The sequence below is a fragment of the Neocloeon triangulifer genome, unplaced genomic scaffold (genome assembly GCF_031216515.1).
Source record: "Neocloeon triangulifer isolate White Clay Creek 2 clone unplaced genomic scaffold, ASM3121651v1 ptg000003l, whole genome shotgun sequence".
Classification (NCBI taxonomy): Eukaryota; Metazoa; Arthropoda; class Insecta; order Ephemeroptera; family Baetidae; genus Neocloeon; species Neocloeon triangulifer.
Window position 1 is genome coordinate 6909764 of NW_026775546.1, and position 22365 is coordinate 6932128.

General features: G+C 33.1%; 1 protein-coding gene and 4 long non-coding RNA genes across 5 annotated transcripts in view; 1 reads left to right on the forward strand and 4 right to left on the reverse strand.

The window, feature by feature from the left end:
• Positions 1-666: 666 nt before the first annotated feature.
• LOC132192688 (uncharacterized) lies at positions 667-1933 on the forward strand. Its single transcript, XR_009441363.1, has 3 exons — positions 667-762; positions 1045-1097; positions 1567-1933. It is a non-coding gene; the product is annotated as an uncharacterized LOC132192688 (long non-coding RNA).
• A 564-nt stretch (positions 1934-2497) lies between these two features.
• LOC132192743 (uncharacterized) lies at positions 2498-3700 on the reverse strand. Its single transcript, XR_009441367.1, has 3 exons — positions 3553-3700; positions 3356-3408; positions 2498-2928 (listed from the first exon to the last, which is right to left on the reverse strand). It is a non-coding gene; the product is annotated as an uncharacterized LOC132192743 (long non-coding RNA).
• A 713-nt stretch (positions 3701-4413) lies between these two features.
• Positions 4414-5623, reverse strand: LOC132205934 (uncharacterized). The gene is made up of 3 exons (XR_009442728.1): positions 5528-5623; positions 5175-5227; positions 4414-4770 (listed from the first exon to the last, which is right to left on the reverse strand). It is a non-coding gene; the product is annotated as an uncharacterized LOC132205934 (long non-coding RNA).
• Positions 5624-11623: 6000 nt separating this feature from the next.
• Positions 11624-12873, reverse strand: LOC132192660 (uncharacterized). The gene is made up of 3 exons (XR_009441356.1): positions 12753-12873; positions 12443-12498; positions 11624-11987 (listed from the first exon to the last, which is right to left on the reverse strand). It is a non-coding gene; the product is annotated as an uncharacterized LOC132192660 (long non-coding RNA).
• A 214-nt stretch (positions 12874-13087) lies between these two features.
• Positions 13088-22365, reverse strand: part of LOC132205615 (uncharacterized) — a 29478-nt gene continuing 20200 nt past the window's right edge. The window contains exons 9-15 of the mRNA XM_059634775.1: positions 15995-16173; positions 15758-15942; positions 15302-15404; positions 15083-15244; positions 14622-14821; positions 14358-14566; positions 13088-13773 (exon numbers count right to left, since the gene is read on the reverse strand). Of these exons, the coding sequence (XP_059490758.1) occupies positions 13595-13773; positions 14358-14566; positions 14622-14821; positions 15083-15244; positions 15302-15404; positions 15758-15942; positions 15995-16173 (1217 nt within the window). The 3' untranslated portion in view covers positions 13088-13594. The remainder of the gene's footprint in view (positions 13774-14357; positions 14567-14621; positions 14822-15082; positions 15245-15301; positions 15405-15757; positions 15943-15994; positions 16174-22365) is intronic.

Consider the following 22365-nt stretch of genomic DNA (forward strand, 5'->3'; position numbering starts at 1 on the left):
GACCTTTCCATTTTGCAAATAACGATAGTTAATTCAAATTCCCTAGATTAATAAATTTCTCTTTGTTTTATGTATTTTTAATAACGATATATATAGAAATCTGTGTCTGCGTTCAAGAATTTTAAAAACTGGCTCCATCAATGAATTTACTTTGGCAAAGTTTGGCAATCCTTAAAAAAGGGAGGTATAATGCAATCGTTTCCAATCAATTTTTCGATTTACAAAAAAAAAGGACTTCTTCAAAATCTAAGTTCAATTATGCTGCGTATATTTTTAGGAGGAGAGGATTCTGGAAGATATTGTTCTGGATGCGATTATTGGTGCACATTAGCAAATTTGCCTACTTTTTTTTTTAAAATCGTTTTATGAAATTTAATATTTTCGTAACAAAAATATTAAATTTGAGTAGCTATATGCTTTTTGGCAGAGAAGTAGGGTAATAATTAATAAAATAAATGCATGCACAGGATAACTCTTTTTGAGACAATAACAAGTGTTGCGGTTAGCGCATCTCGTTTCCTGTGATAAATAAAAATTTCAAATTTCAAAATAATAAATTCGTAACAGCTCAAGGCCTTTGAGTCAAGGGCATCTTGTGGGCCATAAAAATATCCGCACAAACAACTTTTGAAGGCATGTTTTTACCACAAAATATTTTGTCCTTGGTGCAGAGGAAGAATTCTGCGGATTTGACTTTATTTGACTAGTTATAAAAGGTGCCTCAAATCCAGAACTCCTTCAGCTGCTGTCATAAATACTGTGGTAATAGCCTTTAATATTTTTGTTCTCTGCCATATTTGTTAATCAATGAGTGGTCCATTTTTCTCTCGAATTTGAAAGTAAATTTAATTTTGTCAAGTTTTCTTTTTGGCATTGAGGCTTCATTGCCAAAACGCTGACAATTTTGTTTGGCTATTTTTTCTGACAGAATCGATCAAATTGGCGACCAAATTAAAGCTTAAGCTTAAATTAAACCACTAAAAATATTTCGAACCATCGGCAGATTTTGCAGATTTCTCACTAACACTGACAAATGATTTACAGATCATCTGTTTGTGTCAATCCACCCGATTTTCATCAAGGAAATGGCTAAGCTTGTGAGTATTTTTTAAACTCCAATCTCTCCCCAATTACTGTGTGTATTTAATATGAAAGACACATGCTAAATTCCAAAGAGAAGAATTGAGCTTTCAGAATTCCTAGGAAAAGTTATGAGCTAGAGGTCATTATTAAAAACAAACAGTCTATTAAGAAAAAAATCAACTTAACTTTACCCTCTTAAAAAGGAAATTATTATGAAAAAAATCTTAAAAAATAATCAATTTATGGATCATTTGGAAAGTTCACATTTCTTCAGAGGCACCGATAAATATTTTTTAAAAATTTCTTATCAAATAATTTATAAAAAATTTCACAAAATTGCAAACAACCTCACATCAAATGTCTTATATCTTATTCCAATTTTTATTTTTATTAAAAATTAAACATGTGTACCTCTTATCCAGATTTAATTAATCGTGCTAGTTTTTTTAAAGTCTCTTTGTGACGCGTTTTAAAATATTTCAGGTGCTTTTGTTGGCCGCGGTGATGCTGCTCGCGTTGGTGGCTGCCCAGGACGATGATGACCTGGCGGTCGCTGAGCGGGCAGAGCAGGTGAACGAAGCGCTGGATTCTGATGAGGCGCTGGTTAGGGAGGTGCGCCGAATCCCCCGACGCACCAGGAGACCAATTGCGACACCAACCCCTCGCTGGACAGTTTGGGTCTAATGGAATATTTATTAATTATTTTTGACTGATTGGCATAATTTTTTTAATAGTATGAAAATCGTTTTAATGTGCCAAACATTCGTTTAAAAATACTTGCAAATTTTGTGATCTCAAATTAATTTTAGTGAAAACAATATTTAAATAAAAAATTGGATTTGGTAAAAAACTTGATTTTCAATAAAAATTACCTGTTAGTTATAAGAAGATTATTACAATTTAAAAACAATTGAAAATTTGGCTGTGAAAACAACACAAAATGCATATTATTTGATGGCTTGGGCTATGCGCATTTATGCGCAACCTTATTATTTTTATCTCAATCAGTACCAAAATTTGTAAAAAAAGAAGAAAGGGTTTACAACTAGCAGATGTCTGCTGAAACATCAAAAGAGACTCAGGCAATGCGGCAAACTCACTTTCAAGGTTCGGAAAAATTTGATCAACTATCAAAGCCCTATAAATTTATATTTGGAAGTAAGCTGACGTTTAATACAGTAAAGAGAAATCAAAGGAAAAATTTTACTTACCTAATTAAATTAATTACAATTTTGAGTTTGAAAATTTAGAGTCACCAAAAATGACCTTGACCTTTGACCTAAAATTTTGAAATTGTGAAAACAATTGTAGAATTCGCTGAGACGAGTTCAGCCAAAACTCCTACCGCACTGACTTTTCTGTTAACATTTTTTGCTTTTGTTATTCCCAAGGAGATATATAAAGTCTGTTATAAGGTACATAAAACTATTAATTTATTTGATCCACATAATAATTATTGAAAAATACAGATTGTATTTATTATGATTTTTGCCTTATGAAATTACAGTCGTTAAGTTCTGTTTAGAAGCAAAATAAATTAAGGCCTTTCATATTTTTTCAATCAAAAAATGTTACTCTCCTCTCAATTGTTACTCAAAAAAGTTTGTAACGAGGACGTCTCGTGGATGGTGTTTTTTGCCCACCACCTCGTCCACTATGTGCACCACTATGTCCGCTGCTGTGTCCACCGCCATGTCCACCACCACGGCGGCGCACACGCAACAGACCCGGTGCCTTCTCAGCATCCAAGTTCACCTGCTCTGCCCGCTCATAGACCGGCAGGTCATCTTCATCGTCCTGGGCAGCGACCAACGCGAGCAGCACCACCGCGGCCAACAAAAGCACCTGCGAATTTTTCAAAACACGTCACAAAAAACATCAAATCTTAAATCTTTACATCAACAAGATAATAACAAGCATGTTCTTATAATTATGCTTAGTAACAATGGAACGCCGAAGAGATTGACGAATTTTTTAGCCAGCTCATGGATCTGAAAGATTTAATAATTTTTTTTATCTTTTTTAAAAATATTTATGTCTCCTAATCAAATTTTTTTTTGTCCAAGGGAAATGTGAAGTCAAAGAGACCGGTAATTTTAGGTGGAAAAAGGTGATTTACGTTGCTAATTTATTTTTATTTTTCATTAACCTCACAATTTTGGGAATATCTGTAGTGAAAAAATTCTAAAAAATTTTACAAATTATTCATATCCACAAAATTTTGGGATATATTTTGCAAATTATAATTTATAGTTATAAAAAGGATACTCACAAGCTTATTAGCCATTTCCTAAATGAGAAGCGTGTTTATTTGGCACAGTTCACCTGAAGTGAAGATAAATTAATTTTTTTATTAACGAGTGAAAATTCTACCAAAATTGCCACTAGATTGAATTAAAATTTTAATATAGTTTCATTCTGATCTTTCATTGTGTAATGAAAGTATACAAAAATTATATTTTTGAGCACCTTTATAGTTTGGCAAAATAGCGTAGAATAAAAAAAAATAATAAAGGAAATTAAATATCTAATTTAAAGAAACAAATTGGAATACAAAAAACCGCTTTTGATGACAGAAGCTGAAAGAGCTCTGGATTTAGGCCTGTTAATGCGGCATCTTATATGCCTAGTCGATTAACCTCAAAAATCCGCAGCAGACGAGAAGACACAACGTTGAGGTAACAAAACATCCTCTCATGCTTGTTTGTGCGGATACTTTATTTTTTAGTCCACAAGATATCCTTGAAGTTTATAATTAATATTTTTTAAACCACGGCAAAATAAGCTCATCTACCACAAGAAATCGTCCAGGAAACAAGATTTGCATAATTTTAATTTAACATTTTTACTTTCCCCTACTTTAAAAACTCATAAATTTGAACATTTGTTTACAAATAGAGTCCTGCGCATGTAAAACACATTTCCTTTAATGTATTGGAAAATTCTATTTTGCGCCTCATATAGATTACTGAAATTTGTTTTCCAATCATCAAGGTGGATAAAAAAAAAATCATGGACTACTTTCTTCCCTGTTTCATCCTTAAAAAGTAAGATCAACCCAATACCAACATTCCATATATACTTGGTTAAAATATTGTATATATGTATGTGTGTGTCTGTTTTCCCTCGCTTATTGGCCGCCCTTTGAATTTCCCAATCCTTTTGACACCATCAAACTCATCCCAACCTTTCGAACTCACTTTTCTTTTTGCCATTTCGAAGAGGTATATAATTATAAAGTTGTAAAAACACGCATAATTTGAGATATAAAATACTTAATTTATTTGGCCCATTAATTTTAATTGCAAAATTCAACATAGGATTATAATTATTATTTCCTTAAATCACATTCATTTTAAATCGACTTCTGGTTCAAAGTAAAGTAAGCAAGAAAATCCGTTATATTTTTCCAATCAAAGGATTAAATTATTACACCCAAATTGTGGAAAAACGGGGAGGCCGAGTGCGATCTCTCGGGGACAACGTTGGTGGTGGTCGCCGTGGCGATTGTGGTGGTGTTCTTGGTGGTGATCTTCCTCGTCCACCGCGGCCAGAACGGCGCACCCGCGACAGCCCCGGCGCCTCCTCGGCCTCTAGATTTTCAGCCCGCTCGAAGACAGGCAGGTCTTCATCATCGTCTTGGGCAGCCACCAATGCGAGCAGCACCACCGCGGCCAACAAAAGCACCTGCGAATTTTTAAGAACGAGTCACAAAAACTTCGAGATGCAAAAATAATCATATTCTTTGAAAAAGTTTAAAGAAAAGCTCAACAGATTGTTAGCAAATTTATGGTTTCAAAAGGTTTATTTAAATTTTTTTCTATATAATTATACATGCTGGCTCAAAAGGTTATTTAATCAAAAAGAGATGTGAAGTTAATTTAACCTGAACTTTAACTTGAGTTAAAGTTTGATTTAAATCCCTTTTTCTCAGTTTTTTTAAATTTTTCCCTGTGCTCATTTTTGTGAAGAGTCAATAAATTATACTCATTGTCAGCTTTTCTCTCCTTAGATTGGCATAGCCTCTAAATCTTCACATCATACCCGTTTTTGCGATTTATAGATTTTATATTTAAATAAAAAATACTTACAAGCTTATTAGCCATTTTCTAGATGAGAATCGCGACGATTTGACACAGTGTATCTGAAGAAAAATTCATTTGTTAATGATGGTATGAAAAATTTCCAAAACTGCTTTGGAATGAAATATTTAATTAAAAGGAAATAAATTAATCCTGAGATCTTCCATAGATTTAGATACAAGTTATTATTCATTTAAAGTTCAAAGCAAAAAATAAAATAATAAATGTATGATATTATGTAGTTTTAGGTTGAAAAAATATCGTTGCGTAAAAAAAAAATGGTAATTATAGAAAATTTAATCTTTTACATTTTGAACAAAATTCAAATATTCAAAAATATTAAATTAAATGCAAAACAATACCACTTGTGATGTCAGAAGCTGAAAGAGCTCTGAATTTAGGTCTGTAATGCGGCATCTTATATGTCTAGTCGATTAACCTCAAAAATCCGCAGCAGACGAGAAGACACAATTTTGAGGTAGCAAAACATCCTCTCTTGCTTGTTTGTGCGGATACTTCAATTTTTTAGTCCACAAGATATCCTTGAAGCTCTCATTTAATTAACATATTTTTAAACCACGGCACAATAAGCTCATCTACCACAAGAAATCTTCCAGGAAACACGATTTGCATAATTTAATATTTTTACTTTCTCCTTCTTTAAAAACTTACTCATAAATTTGAACATCCTCCTTTTTTCCCTTTTACGTATAGGAACATTTCTTTTGTGCGCCTCATATAGATTATTGAAATTTTTTCCAATCATTAAGCTGAATAAAAAAAATTCATGGACTAACTTCATCCTTAAAAATTAATATCAACCAATCACTCTTCCAACATTCCATAGTTGGTTCAAATAATTTACGTGTGTTTGTGTGGGTTTTTTTAATCTGGATTTTTTGTAGAAATAGCTATCAAGTTTATGTATTAAAATTAATGGCATAATAGACATAATACAAAAATATAATAAGTTCAATAAATTTTTATAACGTATAGCAGAGGGAGCAAAGTCACTTTTTTCTCATTTTTTATTTGCTTCTTGCTATATAGATCATTATCAGTCTAATAAAACAGAGCATTGCTGCTGCTGTTGGAAAAATACATCACATTCGATGCAGTATTAAACTTTATATAATACCACTAATTTTTGTTTGCTGTTTTTTGTGTAAAATTTTGACAAATCAAAAAATTGGCGTTCAAATTTTTATAATTTTAGAAAAAAGATTCTGAAATCACACTAATTTTTACACATTTTTCAAAAATCTTTGCTGCTAAAAAAAAATTGACAGTTTTCCCTCGCTTATTTGCAGCCCTTTGAATTTTCCAATCCTTTTGACAACAACAAACTCATCCCAACCTTTCACACTCAAATTTTTGTTTGCCATTTGGAAGAGGGATTATATAAAGTTGTAAAAACACGCATAATTTGAGATATAAATACTAATTTATTTGGCCCATTAATTCCAATTGCAAAATTCAACATACTGAATTTTTCCTCAAATTACATTCATTTAATCGACTTCTGGTTCAAAGTTAAGTAAGCAAGAAAATCCGTCATATTTTTCCAATCAAACGATGTTACATTCAATTGTTACACCCAAATTGTGTAGCGGGTTGGATAACGAGGAGGCCGAGTGCGATCTGGTCTCGGGGACAAGGTTGGTGGTGGTCTTGGTGGTCCTCGTCGGCCGGCACGGCGCACCCGAGACAGCCCCGGTGCCTCCTCGGCCTCCAGGTTCTCTGCCCGCTCGACGACAGGCAGGTCTTCATCATCATCTTGGGCAGCCACCAATGCGACCAGCACCACCGCGGCCAACAAAAGCACCTGCGAATTTTTCAGAACGAGTCACAAAAACATCCAAAGTATCCAAACTTTATTGCATAAATAAGCATGATCTTTGAACAAAGTTTAAAGAAATAATGGAATGCTCAACAGATTGTTAGCCAATTGATGGTTTATTTAAATTTTTTCCAAACAATTATACATGCTGGCTCAAATGGTTATTTAATCAAAGTGCAGAGAGATGTGAAGTCAAATTAAACTTTTTTCTCAGTTTTTTAGGTTTTTTTAGCTTGTCCTCATCTTTTTGAGGAGTCAGTAAATTATACTCATTGTCAGCTCTTCTCCCCTTAGATTGGCATAACCTCTAATTGTTCACATCAAACCCGTTTTTGCTATATATAGATTTAAGATTTAAATAAAAAATACTTACAAGCTTATTAGCCATTTTCTAGATGAGAATCGCGACGATTTGACAAAGTGTATCTGAAGAAAAATTCATTTGTTAATGATGGAATGAAAAATTTACCAAAACTGCCTTTCGAATGAAATATTTAATTAAAAGGAAATAACTAATTAATCCTGATCTTCCATAGATTTAGATATAAGTTATTATTCATTTAAAGTTCAAAGCAACAACGAAAGGTATAAAATTATGTAATTTTAGGTTGACATAATATAGTTGTGTAAAAAAAAAAATAGAAAATTTAATCTTTAACATTTTGAAACAAAATCAAATATTCAAAAATATTAAATTAAAAGCAAAAAAATACCACTTGTGATGTCAGAAGATGAATGTGCTCTAGATTTAAGCCAGTTATGAGCCACCTTTTATACCAGTCAAATAACCTCAAAGTTCCGCAGCAGAGAAGACACACAAATTCGCGGTGAAAAACATCCTCCCATTGCATGTTTGTGCGGAGCCGGATACTTCAATTTTTGATTCCACAAGATGCCCCTGAGCTTTTTAAATCATACTTTTAAACCGCACAAAAAATTTCTAGAGCAGAGAGAAGCACCAGAAATCATGAAAATAATTTGAACGTATTCAAAGAACTTAACCCATAAAAATCACAGAATAATTATTTTCTGCATCTCGCTTTAACTTTCAAATCTTGACGCCAAACAACTCATTCTCTCCTCTCCTTAAGCACAAAACTTTCTGTTTGCAGTGTGCAAAAGCATATAAAATGTTTCAATGAAAAATGCATTATTTGATGTATAAATATTATTTATTTGGCCAATGTCAATAGAAATTGAAAAATTTAGAAGACACAGAATTTTGGTTCCCCCCCCCTAAATGACGTTTGTTTCGAAATTTAAGAATATGAACTAATTATTCTGAATTGTATTATTTTCTATTTGAACACGCAATGAAACTTTCAATTAGAGTAGAACTGTGAAAAGTACAGGTGAAGGCCGAGTTCCATCCTTTGGGGACATTGTTGGTGCTGGTGTTCGCCGAGGTGATTGTGGTGGTGTTCTTGGGGGTGATCCTCCTCGTCCACCGCGGCCAGAACGGCGCACCCGCGACAAAGCCGGTGCCTCCTCGACCTCCAGGTTCTCTGCCCGCTCAAATACAGGCGTTTCATCTTCATCGTCTTGGGCAGCCACTCAGCCACCAATGCGAATATTCTTAAACCACGGCACAATAAGCTCATCTACCACAAGAAATCTTCTAGGAAACACGATTTGCATAATTTAATATTTTGACTTTCTCCTTCTTTAAAAAATCATAAATTTGAACATTTGTTTACAATTAGAGTCTTGCAAAACAAAATCCTCCTTTTTTCCTTTTACGTATTGGAAAATTTCTTTTGTGCGCCTCATATAGATTATTGAAATTTTTTTCCAATCATTAAGCTGGATTAAAAAATTCATGGACTGATTTCATCCTTAAAAAGTAATATCAACTCTTCCAACATTCCATAGTTCAAAGTTCAAATAATTTACGTGTGTTTGTGTGGGTTTTTTTAATATGGATTTTTTGTAGAAATAGCTATCAAGTTTATGTATTAAAATTAATGGCATAATAGAAAAATATAATAAGTTCAATAAATTTTATAACCTATAGCAGAGGGAGCAATGTCACTTATTTCTCATTTTTTTATTTGCTTCTTGCTATATAGATCATTATCAGTCTAATAAAACAGAGCATTGCTGCTGCTGTTGGAAAAATACATCCCATTCGATGAAGTATCAAACTTTATATAATACCACTAATTTTTGTTTGCTGTAATTTTTTTTTTTAAATTTGACAAACATTGGTGTGAAAATTTTTAATTTTAGCAAAAAAAATTCTGCAATCATACTAAATTATACACATATTTCAAAAATCTTCGCTGCTAAAAAAATATTAAAAGTTTTCCCAAGCTTATTGGCAGCCCTTTGAATTTTCCAATCCTTTTGACAACAACAAAATCATCCCAACCTTTCGCACGTCACTTTTCTCTTTGCCATTTGGAAGAGGTATAAAGTTGTAAAAACACACATAATTTGAGATATAAATTTAATTTATTTGGCCCATTAATTTTAATTGCAAAATTCAACTTAGCAATATATTTATTACTTCCTCAAATTACCTTCATTTTTAATATATTCTGGTTCAAAGTAAAGAATAAGCAAGAAAATCCGTCATTTTTTTCCAATCAAACGATTCAATTATTACACCCAAACTGTGGGCCTACGAGGAGGCCGAGTGGCCAACGTGTGTGATGGTCGCGGTGGTGATGTTGGTGGTGTTCTTGGTGGTGGTCGCCGTGGTGATTGTGGTGGTGGTCTTCGTCGGCGCACCCGCGTCAAAGCCGGTGCATCCTCGACCTCAAGGTTCTCTGCCCGCTCGAAGACAGGCAGGTCTTCATCATCGTCTTGGGCAGCCACCAATGCGAGCAGCACCACCGCGGCCAACAAAAGCACCTGCGAATTTTTAAGAACGAGTCACAAAAACTTCGAGATGCAAAAATAATCATACTCTTTGAAAAAGTTTAAAGAAAAGCTCAACAGATTGTTAGCAAATTTATGGTTTCAAAAGGTTTATTTAAATTTTTTTCTATATAATTATACATGCTGGCTCAAAAGGTTATTTAATCAAAAAGAGATGTGAAGTCAATTTAACCTGAACTTTAACTTGGGTTAAAGTTGATTTAAATCCCTTTTTCACAGTTTTTTAAATTTTTTCCCTGTCATCATTTTTGTGAGGAGTCAATAAATTATACTTATTGTCAGCTCTTCTCTCCTTAGATTGGCATGGCCTCTAAATCTTCACATCAAACCCGTTTTCGCGATACATAGATTTCAGATTTAAATAAAAAATACTTACAAGCTTATTAGCCATTTCCTAGTTGAGAATCGTGACGATTTGACGCAGTGTATCTACAGGAAAATTCATTTGTTAATGGAGGAGTGAAAAATTGACCAAAATTCATTTAAAATGAAATATTTAATGCGATTTTAAGTTCTGATCTTCCATAGATTTAGATATCAGTAAAAGTAAAAAAGCAAAAAACGCATGTATGAAATAAAGTAGTTTTAGGTTGACAAAATATTGTTGCGTAAAAAGATATTTTAGGAAATTTAATCTTTAACACTTTTAACCAAATTCGAATTTTTAAAAAGAAAAGATTAAATGGAAAAAAAATACCACTTTTGATGTCGGAAGCTGAATGAGCTCTGGATTTAGGCCTGTTATGAGCCACCTTTTATACCAGTCAAATAACATCAAAATTCCGCAGCAGAGAAGACACAAAATTTCGCGGTAAAAAACATCCTTTCAATGCATATTTGTGCGGATACTTTAATTTTTAACTCCACAAGATGCCCTTGAGCTTTTTAAATCATATTTTCAAACCGCACAATACGCTTCTAGAGCAGATAGAAGAACAAGAAACCTTTATAATTTTAACATTCAGAGAACCTTACATAAAAAACGCAGAATGTTTTCCACCCCTTATAATTGCACCGCTTTAACTTCCCAATCTTTGACACCAACCAAATCACTCCTCTCCTTCAGCACCGACCTCTCTGTTCGCAGTGCATGCTCGCGTCATTCCGCAGAAGTATTTAAAATGTTTTAATAAAAAATGCATAATATGCGATTAATAAAAAATATTGTTTATTTGGCCCACGTCAATAGTTATTGAAAAATTTAGATGACATAGAGGTAGATTTTCCATATCTTCTAATAATTCTAATTTCAATAATTAATTAAAATAAGCAAACCGTTAATTGCTATCCAATCAAACACGCAATGAAACTTTTGATTAGATGAGTTGCAATGTGCATAGCATAGTGTGGATACCTCAATTTTTAACTCCAGGAGATCAGAGATGCCCTTGAGCGCCCTTGAGCTTTTTAAATAATATTTTTAAACCACTCCAAACCACATAAAATACACTTAATTCCAATTCAATTTTTGAAACATCTTGCAGCCTGAGGTACTAGGGTAGCAACACATCCATACTCTCTTTTTGCACCAACTTTTCTCTTTGTAGTGTGCTCGCGCCATTGGATAATTATTAAAATATTTTAATAAAATGCATAATTTGAGTTATGAATCATTATTAATGTTTATGTATTGACCGCATATCAATAGTCAATAGGGGGGGTTTAGGCCTAGAAAAAGTGTCTTATCAGCCTTATGAACTTGCAGACAGAAAAAGCTCCTCTTATTTTTTTATTGGGAATTTTTTTTTTTTTTATTGTAACTTTTATCATGATTAACATTATTTTTCTTTCTCTTTTCATTTATTTTTAGTTCGGGTTTTGTTTCAAATTAATCAATGTTTATTAAGAAAATGAATTATGTTCCAATCAAAAAATGAAACTTTAAATTACACCCAAATTGTCCAACGATGAGGTTGACGCCGATAGCGATTCAGGGAAATCGTCGGTGGTGGTACACGGCGCACCCGCGATAGCCCTGGCGCCTCCGCAGCCTCCAATTTCACCTGCTCTGCCCGTTCATAGTCCGGTAGGTCATCGTCATCATGATTGTCCTGGGCAGCCACCAACGCGAGCAGCACCACCGCGACAAACAGAAGCACCTTCGAATTTTTAAACTTTTCAAAAACGCGCGACAAAAATTAAAACAGCTCAATGGAATGTTCAATTGAAATTGGAGAAGAACAATTCTGAAGTAGAGAAAATGATTAAAAAAAATTGTGGAAAAATTGGAAACTCGAAATGATTGGGAAATGTTTTGGCCAAGCTTAAAAAAAATTAATCGAAACTTTGATCAAAAACGATTATGTTTTTTAGTATATTATCCCTGAACATTCAGTGATTGCCAGATCAAACTAATTTTTCCCATTTTAAATTTTATGAGAGCAAAAGAGATTTAGATTTTTTTCAAATATTGTTAAAAGTCCTTAGGTGTCCTAGTAACATTTTTAAATTGCAATTATTCCCTCTTATGTTGGGCATGACTTAAATAATTTAATTTTTTAAATCTACATAGTTTTGGGGGAGGTTAGAATTATTCAAATTATTAAAAACTCACGAGCTTATTCTTATAAGTCATGTCCTAGGTCCAAGATGAAAATTTGCAGTTGATATCTGTAGAGGAAAATTCGTTTTTGTTAAGAAATTATAAATCTACTAAAACTGCCAATGTGTTTCGAAATATTTCTCTAGTTGCAATGCTGATCGGCAGTTGCATTATTTATTTAATATTAAAAACAAAGAGTGAAGGGAGTTATGGTAATTTTAGTTTGGAAAGATTGCGTATAATGTTGGAAATATCAAGTAAAAATTAATGGGGGGGGGGGGCAGGGTATTGAATTTTAATTAAAAAAAGATAAAATTAAAACCAAAATTGATGATGGAAGAAGCTGAAAGATCTCTCTGGATTTGGTTCACCAATGCGACAACTTTTAAACCAGTCGAATAATGTCAGAAATCAGCAAAAGACCCTCAATGTTTGTGGTTAAATAACATCCTTTCAAATATGTGCAGAGCGGATGCTTCAATTTTTTAGTAAACAAGATGTCCTTGAGATTTATATGTAAATGTAAACCGCATAATATGCTCATCTAGAATTGAAATTTTCTTTTCATTTTTACCGACATTTATTGCCCTATGTGTTGTGTGCTTTCTTTTAATCTGGATATCCTTTTGGAACAAACTGAGTAATAATCAATTTCATATATTTATATTAAAATTTTTATTCATCAATAGCACAAAGTATATAAGTTCAATCAATTCTTTATAACGTACAGCAGAGGCACATTGTTTTCTTCATCTTTGCTTCTTGCCATAGAGTTCAGTCTAAGTTACACAATAACAGAGCACTGCTGTTTATCATAAAAAATATCAGTTTCGATAGATTTAAATTTATATAATACCCTGCTGCTTCACATGGAAAAAAGAAAGCAGATGGCTGGTTTTTAGTTTAAAGTTTCGTTAAAAAAATTGACATTTTATATATTTACAAAAAAAGTTGACAAGAGGAAAATTTCTTGAGTTGCGCACACCATTATAAAAAATCAAGTTGGAGAAAGACTATCTCGTTTTCGCGAACACTACTTTATTGAAAAAGTGTGTGTGAGAGACGGGGAAATTCAAACAACTCGGCCAGTTCTGAGTAAGCGAACTTGTCTCCAGCCTGCGGAGACAAAACTTAATTCGTGCTTGAAACTGGAGGGAAATTGATTTAACTATCACTAGTGGCTATCGAACTGGCACATGAAGTGTTGTGGCGAATGTCCAGGGTTGGTCTCAGGGATAGCGACCCTTCGACCCAGAAATTGGGGCGCTCCAGCATCAACTGCCAGAGGGACATCTCCTTGCCACTAGCGTCCATCCAGTCCACACTCTTTCCAAAGTGCTTGCCTGTAAAAACAAGAATAAATACAAAAATTTAATTTTCATACATAAAAGTTGAGAATTTAAATTAAATTCACAGCTTGTTTCAAATTTATTACTCCTGTTCAATTTTATTTTCGGAGCTTTATAAACTTTATAAATAAAATTAATGATTTTTGAGTCAAAATTATTGATTTAAACTTGGAAATTTCATGGAAAACGTAAGGGGCGATCATCCGAGCACAATTTCTGAATTGATTTCAGGTTTCTCCTAAAAATTAATTAACTCAATAAACATCAATAATTTTAAAAGTCAGTGTAAATTTCTTGAAGATAACATCTGGATATCAATTAATTTTAATTTCAAGGACCTAGAAAATTCTCTTAATTGTAGGCAATGACTTTCAGTGTTTGGTAAACAATTTTTCATGTTTTTTTTTTTTGTTCTACGGCGCTCTTGATATTTTTTATTTGTTTTAAATCTGAAGTTGTCTGAATATATTAAAATTGACTCTACCATTCAAGTGTTTTTTTTATAGCAACGAAATTTGAGTAAAAAATTTATGGTAAACATTTTTTTCAAAATCGGAACAAATTTTGATTGAATTTACCTGATCCAAGGTTGAACCTGAGCCCTCCAAGGAATTCGTTGCTGGCAAGCCGGTCGTGGTCCCAGACAGTGAGTTCGAGGGAGCGCTCGGCCAATTCCTGCAGAGTGACATCTTCGTAGACGAAGGTGTGATTCCAGGCAGGATTGCACGAACGTCGAGCCACGCTGGTCTTCTGTTTGCTTCCCCTGCCTTTCTCAGGCAACAAATAGCTGCAAAGAAATTTAAAATAAAAAATCACCAGAAAAATTTAAAATAAAACTTAACCTTTTGCAAAAGGGGTCCGACGTGCCACTCGTCTTGACTGCGGTGAGGTTTTTGGCTTCTTTGACCAGGACGTGCAGAGAACCTTTGGGCTGTTTGTTTTTCTTCTTGCCATTGCCCATCGACGACACCTCGGGAGGCACAAATTTCAGCCCGACAATGATATCACCCTTGTACGAGATCAATTCTTCAAATGGCTCGGTCTGAAATGATTTTTATTTAAATTAATATTTCATAAATTTGATTAATTAAATTTTAGACAAGTATAAAACAGATGATTGAAATTGCCAACTGATGGTAAAAAGAAAAAAAATCAAATTTTAATAACAGCAATAACAAATCAACTCTAAAGAATAAATTTCAAATATGTCTTCAACGGCTAGAATTAAAAATAAAATATTTATCATATCAACAGTGATATAATAAATAACAATGCTTAATTTCTATTGAGATGAGAAACCTACCCGCTCTTGCAGGGGATACCACTTGGGGGTTGGGTCGTCAAAGACCACATTTTCGAGGGACATCATGACTTCGCCTAGGAAATCGTTTCTACCAAACATGTCACTGTGCCAGACAGTCAGCCACAGGGTTCTCGTTTCCAAACCTTGCAGAGTCAGTTGGAACTGCAATCATAAAAAAGAAATATTGCAATAAAATTTAATGGTTATTCGAAAAAGTACCTTAAGGGTTTCTTCAAAGATGGGGTTGAGTGTGTGCTTCTTGACTTTAGTTTTTCTTTTTCCACTCTTGGACTTGTCCGGTAGCAGGTAAACCTTCACATACCTGAAATTGACACAAAGAATAAATCAGATGCATAGAAAATTAACTAAAATTTATTTTACTTTCTAATTAAATCTCAAATTGTTTCTTTCATTTATTTCTTCAATGAGAGCAAAAAAATAATTATAAAATATGATATTAATTTACTCTATATATTCATTTTTTTGTTCAAATTTTCTTTAATGAAATTATTTAAAACCATTCAATTTTGACTGAATTAAATAAATTAAACTCCCAGTGGAACCTTAACTGGGGAATTAAGCCAGATTTTAAGCTGCCGATTGACTTAATAATTAATAAAGTTAATAAACTCATCACATTGTTTTTATGTTATTAATTCATTTCTTAATAATTACGGATCAGATCTGCTTCGTTTGGCGTCAACAGGGGCCAGGTCGCGACACTGCTTGACCAGAATCTCAAGTGCACCAGCCTTGTAGTTGTACTGCATGCCGAATTCGACTTCACCTCGAACCGCTACAGTTCCATACCTGCCGTCACCAGCGCCGGAGTACACGCTGGCCATAGAGTCACTTCGAACCTGCATCCGAAATTATACAAAAAGGTTCAAAATTAAAAAGTGAAATTTATACCCCGAGGGCGGCTGTGCTCCTCTGGTGGTGCATCGCGACCAAGCAGTCCACGTCCTCCTCATTGTTGCCGGGCCACTCGGACGAGGGCGTCGACTTGGATTTGGACTGAAGGGTGCCCTGAGGGGTGCCACCTTGCGGGGTGCTGCAGTTGCTCAGGGAGCCCACATCCTCCAAGTCATCTAAAGCAACAAAAATTAAAAAATTAAACCAAATCCAAAACTCCTTTTTTTGCATTTGAAAGAAGTATAACTGAGTGCTTGTCTGGTGATTTTTTTCTATAATATATTTTGAACATAAATTCAAATTCTAGGCTACAATAGAAGAAAAAGTTAGTTTCAATTAAATAAAAATAATGATAAAAGTGATTCTTCAGGTGATATCTTTATATTCGTACAAATCTGCAAAAAACAATTTTGGCTTGAACGACAAAAAAGATTTTTTTTTCAATTTGAAATTAAAATTTATAACGAAATTGAAAAATTAAGTAATGAAACCTAAAATTAACGAAGATGTGTTGATTTTTTCAATGATAAATTTAAAATTCAGGACTAACAGTTGACAGTGCATGTCTCATCCCTGTCCGAATTGATCGAGAGATTGGAGGCCGACAGAGCATTGCTGATGACAATGAGTGGAACTTTTGACGCCGGTTTCGCTGACACCATCGAATACCTCTCAAAAACGTCATCCATGTCTAAATCTGAATTATCCCCTTTGGTGTTTTGCGAGCAGCAGCAGCAGCAAATTCGCCGCCAACAGCTCTGATTTTCCGAAACAGAACTACTACTTTCTTCGGTTGAACTTCCGGCGGTCATTTGGTAATCGGCAATTTTGGGAGTCAGTTTGCTGCTCAGCCCGAGTTTTTCCTCAGAATTTTTCATCTCGTACTTGGCTTTTTGAGGCTATTAAAATTTTGGTTATTAATTTTTGTATAAATTTTTCATTTTTCAACGATTTTCAATAAAAGTTAAAACGATCTGATTGAAAATTTTGAAATGAATCAAATAAAGTGAGAGAAAGTTGAAAAAAAATGTCAAATGTTAGAAAGAAAGATAAATTCACATATTTTTTTTTTTAGGGAATTATAGCTTTCACTCAAGTTGTTTGTGTAAAATATATTTTCCGTTATTGTAAAGAAAAAAATTAAAAATTATAAAAAATTACTAAAAAAACTAAATGCATTTAGGAAAAATAATTAAAACTTATTTGGAAGTGTTATTGACATCAATAATTTTTCAAATAGTAATTAAATTATAAGAAAATATTATTTTAAAAAAGAGTTTTAAATAGAGTGAATATTAAAATTGGATTGGATTACTGATGAAAAAAATGTATAAAAATTACCAAGACGCAATTAAATCCTGATCAAATCGTTCTAAGTAACAAATTTACTGACTTTTCCAGATCAGACTAACGCAAGTGACTCTTCTTGACGTTCAAAACGCGATTAATCGAGTGATTTAAAGCAACAGATTTTCCCCGCAGACGTCAATCAAGCGGATATCCTCGGCACATTGCGCCACGAGACGGATGCTGTTAAACGAACCAAGTGGACGGACTGGTAATTGAAAACCGAGATTAATTTTAATTGAAGCAAAACCACACCTCATTATTGGTTTTGAGATTGCAACCAACAAAATACCGCAAATTATTTAAAATATCTGAGACAACAAATTATCACACAAAAAAAAAACGATTTTAGATGAAAATTTGTTTAAATTATATTTGTCAAGTAAAAATTATAATCATTTTTAAATTAAAAGATGTGCACAAAATTTAAGCAAAGTTTTTGTTTTAAATATCAAAAAACAAAAATTACAATTAAATAAATTATTGTGCCAGAGCAATATTTACGTGAAAAAGAAAAACTTTCTATCCCAGAAACAATGGCAATAATTATTACATAAATTAATAAAACAGAACCCACGCTATGTTATTTATATTCCATGTCTTTCTTGAAAGGCTGTGATTTTTTCTGCGTTACATCAGCGCCGTGGTCGGCAGTGCGGTTTTATTGTTTTAGAAAGTGATTTCACGGCGTGGGTGTATTACAGGCTTCCCATTCAACTCGACATCGATTTCGTACGCTACATAGATTAATTACGAAAAGCTGCACAGTTGAAATTTAATATTAATAATGAATGGGAAGCGCGGCGATGCGCGAAAAGTACACGGAAAATCGAATGGTGTGACTTCCTTCTCAATTATATATTGAAATGAAATCAGAGCGCAGATGGATTTGAAAAAAAAAATGCATTGTTTGGAATTATTTACGAGGAAGTTTTAAAAGAAGACGAGCGAGTCGGTGCAGGCAGGGGTTCTCAATTAGCCGAATTCAGCTGAGCAAGCATATAGAATTTCCGAACAAAGAGAAGTGGTTTATTCATTCTAATTGCGAACGAATTGAACTTTCTAATCGGACAAAGTTGTTCTCACACTGAAATTAACTTTTACAATTCAAACACCCAATTTAGTTTTGAGCTAAGAAAACTGACAACGGTTTACACATTTTAAATTAATGTCCACAATAATTTTAAACATTTCAATGAAGTCTAACGATAAATATAACTGAAGAAAAACAATTCTGGAATAAAATCTTTTAAATGAAATCTTATTTGAGACCAAAATCTCTGGTTTATAATGAAAATGGGATTATCTGTAAATTAAATCATACACTAAATATTTTACTTTATATCTACTGCTGTATATATAAGATAAATTTTTTCTACCCTATTTTACTAATAGTGAAAAGTTTAAAACAAATCAGATTTTATAGTGTTTGAAAGTAATTAAGTCATTAAATTTTAAAGTTTTAATAAAAAATTAATATGAAAAATTTTAATTTTTTTTATCCGTTTCAAATGCAAATAACTCCCTTCAAATTGAAAAAAAATGTAGAGTAAAAAATTCAAAGCAATAAAGCCCTATTATTTATTTGAACAAAAATTTACTTAATTGAGCACCTGTTTGTTGTTGACTCCAAACTCCATTGTTATCTCGCAGGCAGAAATAACACAGAGTACCAATGCACATATGGGTGGAAACTTTATAGTTAATGCCACTTTATTTTTATGGGCGTGATGCTTTTTATCACTTGACTTCACACGCAATAAAGCAGACGCAGATATGTGCCAGATGAAAAATGTACATGGATTCGATTTTATATACAAAATGAAGTTGAAATTTTTATGACCGCAGATCGGCCGTAAAATTCCTCTTAATTGATTTGCGCCAAGGGAGATCGTAAAATTAATTATTTGGCCTTGGTAAGTTCAAAGTACTGAAAGTGGCTCTTGAATAATTTTTATCGGCGCGAGATTAAGTACAGTGAGAGTCAAAAAATATTATTACAGCCTTAATTTGTCTTGAAATGGAGAATAATTGTCATTGTTGTTTGAATCTAGATTCCCCTCGGGACATTCTCTGCTCGCATCGGTTTCTCTCAATTTGCAAACAATCAAGTTAGAAAGTGATCGGTTTCAAATAGACAAGTTCGATCAACTCTTTAAATTAAAATCAGAGAAACTGATCAAAAAAATTTGTAACTTCTTTTCCGAGCCACCCATAAACTAATTTCACATAATTTTTTTCTTAACATTGCTCCTCTCTAAAAGTGGGTCACGTTATTTAGAGGCTTGGAATTCTGACGTGCATCTCTCACTCTACTCTCTCGCCAGATTATTACTGTGATTATTATGCCATCAACACACAGCAGCATCTCAACACAGTAGTATAGCAGACAGAGTGAGAGACGCGCATTCTCTCTCGCCCGACACTCAGTCTGTCCCACTAAAATTAATTAATCGCAAATTAGCAGAGGTCTACATAACATACAAGTCATGTTCAACAACAGAGAGAAAGACTTAGTTAGATATAACAAAAAACTATGAGTGAAGTCTGCAAATTTTAAGCAAAGAAATTTTCCAGCCGGAACTTTTATGCCATAATTATGTCATAATCGGCAGAATTAAAAGAGAAACTGCTACATAATTAATGAATAATTAAAATAATTTTCAATTAAAATTAACTTGATGAGACCGACGATTATATCCTAAATTTCTTACATAAATACGAGTTTTATGAAAATTTGGTTAAAATTTAAAAATTTTTGCTATTATTAAATTATTTATAATAATCGTAATACATATATTTAAATAAGTTTTTAATAGATTTCTGCCTTCTACCACTAAATATAATTGTTTTAAGCATACAAAAATAAAAATAAAACTTTATTTAATATACAAAATATATAATTAAGGAAAAATTCAATTTATTAATTAAATTATAATTGAATAAATTATATTACATAAAAGTTTTTTTTGTATCTTAAAATTTTTAAAAGACACTCCCCATCCTATCTTTCTGCAATAGTCGATTAAGTAAAATTACCAATTAACTAGAAATTTTAATTTGAAAGTGATAAAAATTTGATTAAAAATTGGCACTCCATGATAAAAATTTGCTTATTGAAAGTTAGAATTTATTATTTTTATTTTTTGCATCTTTCCATCTCATTCGTATTGACAGCGTCCAGTTATATTTATTATTTATAATTATACTGTTAATTAAATCATCAGTTAATTTTCTCACCACCAAAGAACACGCAATTTCTTGTAAAACACAATAATTTCTTTATTTCTCACATACAATTACGCGCCGTGGTTGTGATTGGAATTTGTTCAAAATGCGCCAACTCGCATGTACATACAAAGCGTCCAATGCACTCTGCTTATAAATTGTTATTAAATTATGGATGAGTGGCTGCGAGCACGTATTGTGCCCTGGGATCGAGAGCTGCACGGCCGCAGCGTGAGGCGCGCGACGAGGAGTGCAGCAAAGTGATATAACGGGAGTTTGGCTGCTCTGCTTGAGCACAAAGGCGAAGGAGCTGCTCGTTTGCTGCTTTTTCTCCAAATGCAGCAAAAGGAATTCCGACACAAAAACAGCAAACTTTCCTCAGCAAAAGATTCCAAATTGGCAAAAAAAATCAATTGTTAACTTTTAATTCCTAATGATGAAATTATTTCAGTTTAACTTTGCATTGTTGTTTCTTTCTTCAAATTGTTGCAAATATTTTACATCGAAAAAAATTGTTAGGATGGAAACATTGAACTGTTGGGGGAAAAGGCACCAACACTAGCAAAGGTTTTGCTATGAATATCTGAGATAAAAAAGAACCATCATTTAATTTGAATAAGAATAAGATTTTTAATAAATTTATGCAAAATTTCAAATTTTAACCCAGAAATTAGAAAACCTTCTAAATAGTTCCTTGTGTACTGCAAAATTCATTATTTTTTATTCGTGGAGAATTTGAAGGATTCAAATCAAATATTATTTTTTAGGCATCTGAAGTGAAAAAAAAATTTATGAAATAAATAAAAAATCAAGCAGCTTCCTCTGTTTTTTCTCTGCCGTCATGTTCTAAGTTTTTTTCTTTTAATTTTTTGTAGTTAAATTTGCTATAGGCCATTAAATAAAACCTCTGATATTTAATTTCGTTGCTTTTTATTACTTTTGGAGCTACGAAAAACGCAATTCACAGTTTACTTTTTTTGGAGCTCCAGTTTGGTTTCCGACCGCAAGTATGCGTCGCACATATGGACAAAAAGAAGGCTTTCCACAATTTACCGCTTCCGAAACGAAAAACGCAACTCGCGGCTGCACCGTGAAAGCCGATCGATTGTCTGGCCAGTCAGCTGTGCGATAAACGTGTTAGCATCTCTCACCTTTGCGCCTCTGGAGAGAATTATGCACGCGTGTGATGTTGCCGAGAAATGAAAGTTCGCTATGATTTTGCTTGTTTGGCTCCCGGCGCAGCTTATTAAGAAATGAAATAATTGTTATTGCAAAAGAAGACCGTTTAAGAAAAACTGCCGGAGATTTTAACGCAAGGTTTCCCTGAGAATAGCAAAAAATAAAACAGATTTGTTCAGATTAATTAAAAAAAGTCTAATTTTTTTCATTTTATAAAATTACGAACTTAGTTTTTTTAATAAAATAATTCAAAGCAATTAATTTTAGTGAAGTTCAGTTCTAAACTCTTAAGAAAATGTAAACATTAAAGAATTTATTAAATTTCCTGTTGAATTAATTTCATTTTTACGAATAAATCTGACAAACAATGAGTGAATTTGTTGCTTTTTGGCAAATCTGTGTTTATTTGCAGGAATTTGTATTAAATTAGTCTGTCCTTGGCCGCTCCCCTTCGACCCGAAAGGAGCGGGCAATCAGAAAATTTACACCTTTATTGCTTTTTTCGCGGCAATCGCAGCTCCATTAAATCCGCATTATTTCCCACCTTATTTATTGCCGCAGCGAAGAGCGAGTCTCCATTTACAGAATCAACACACCTCCGTTCAACAACAAGT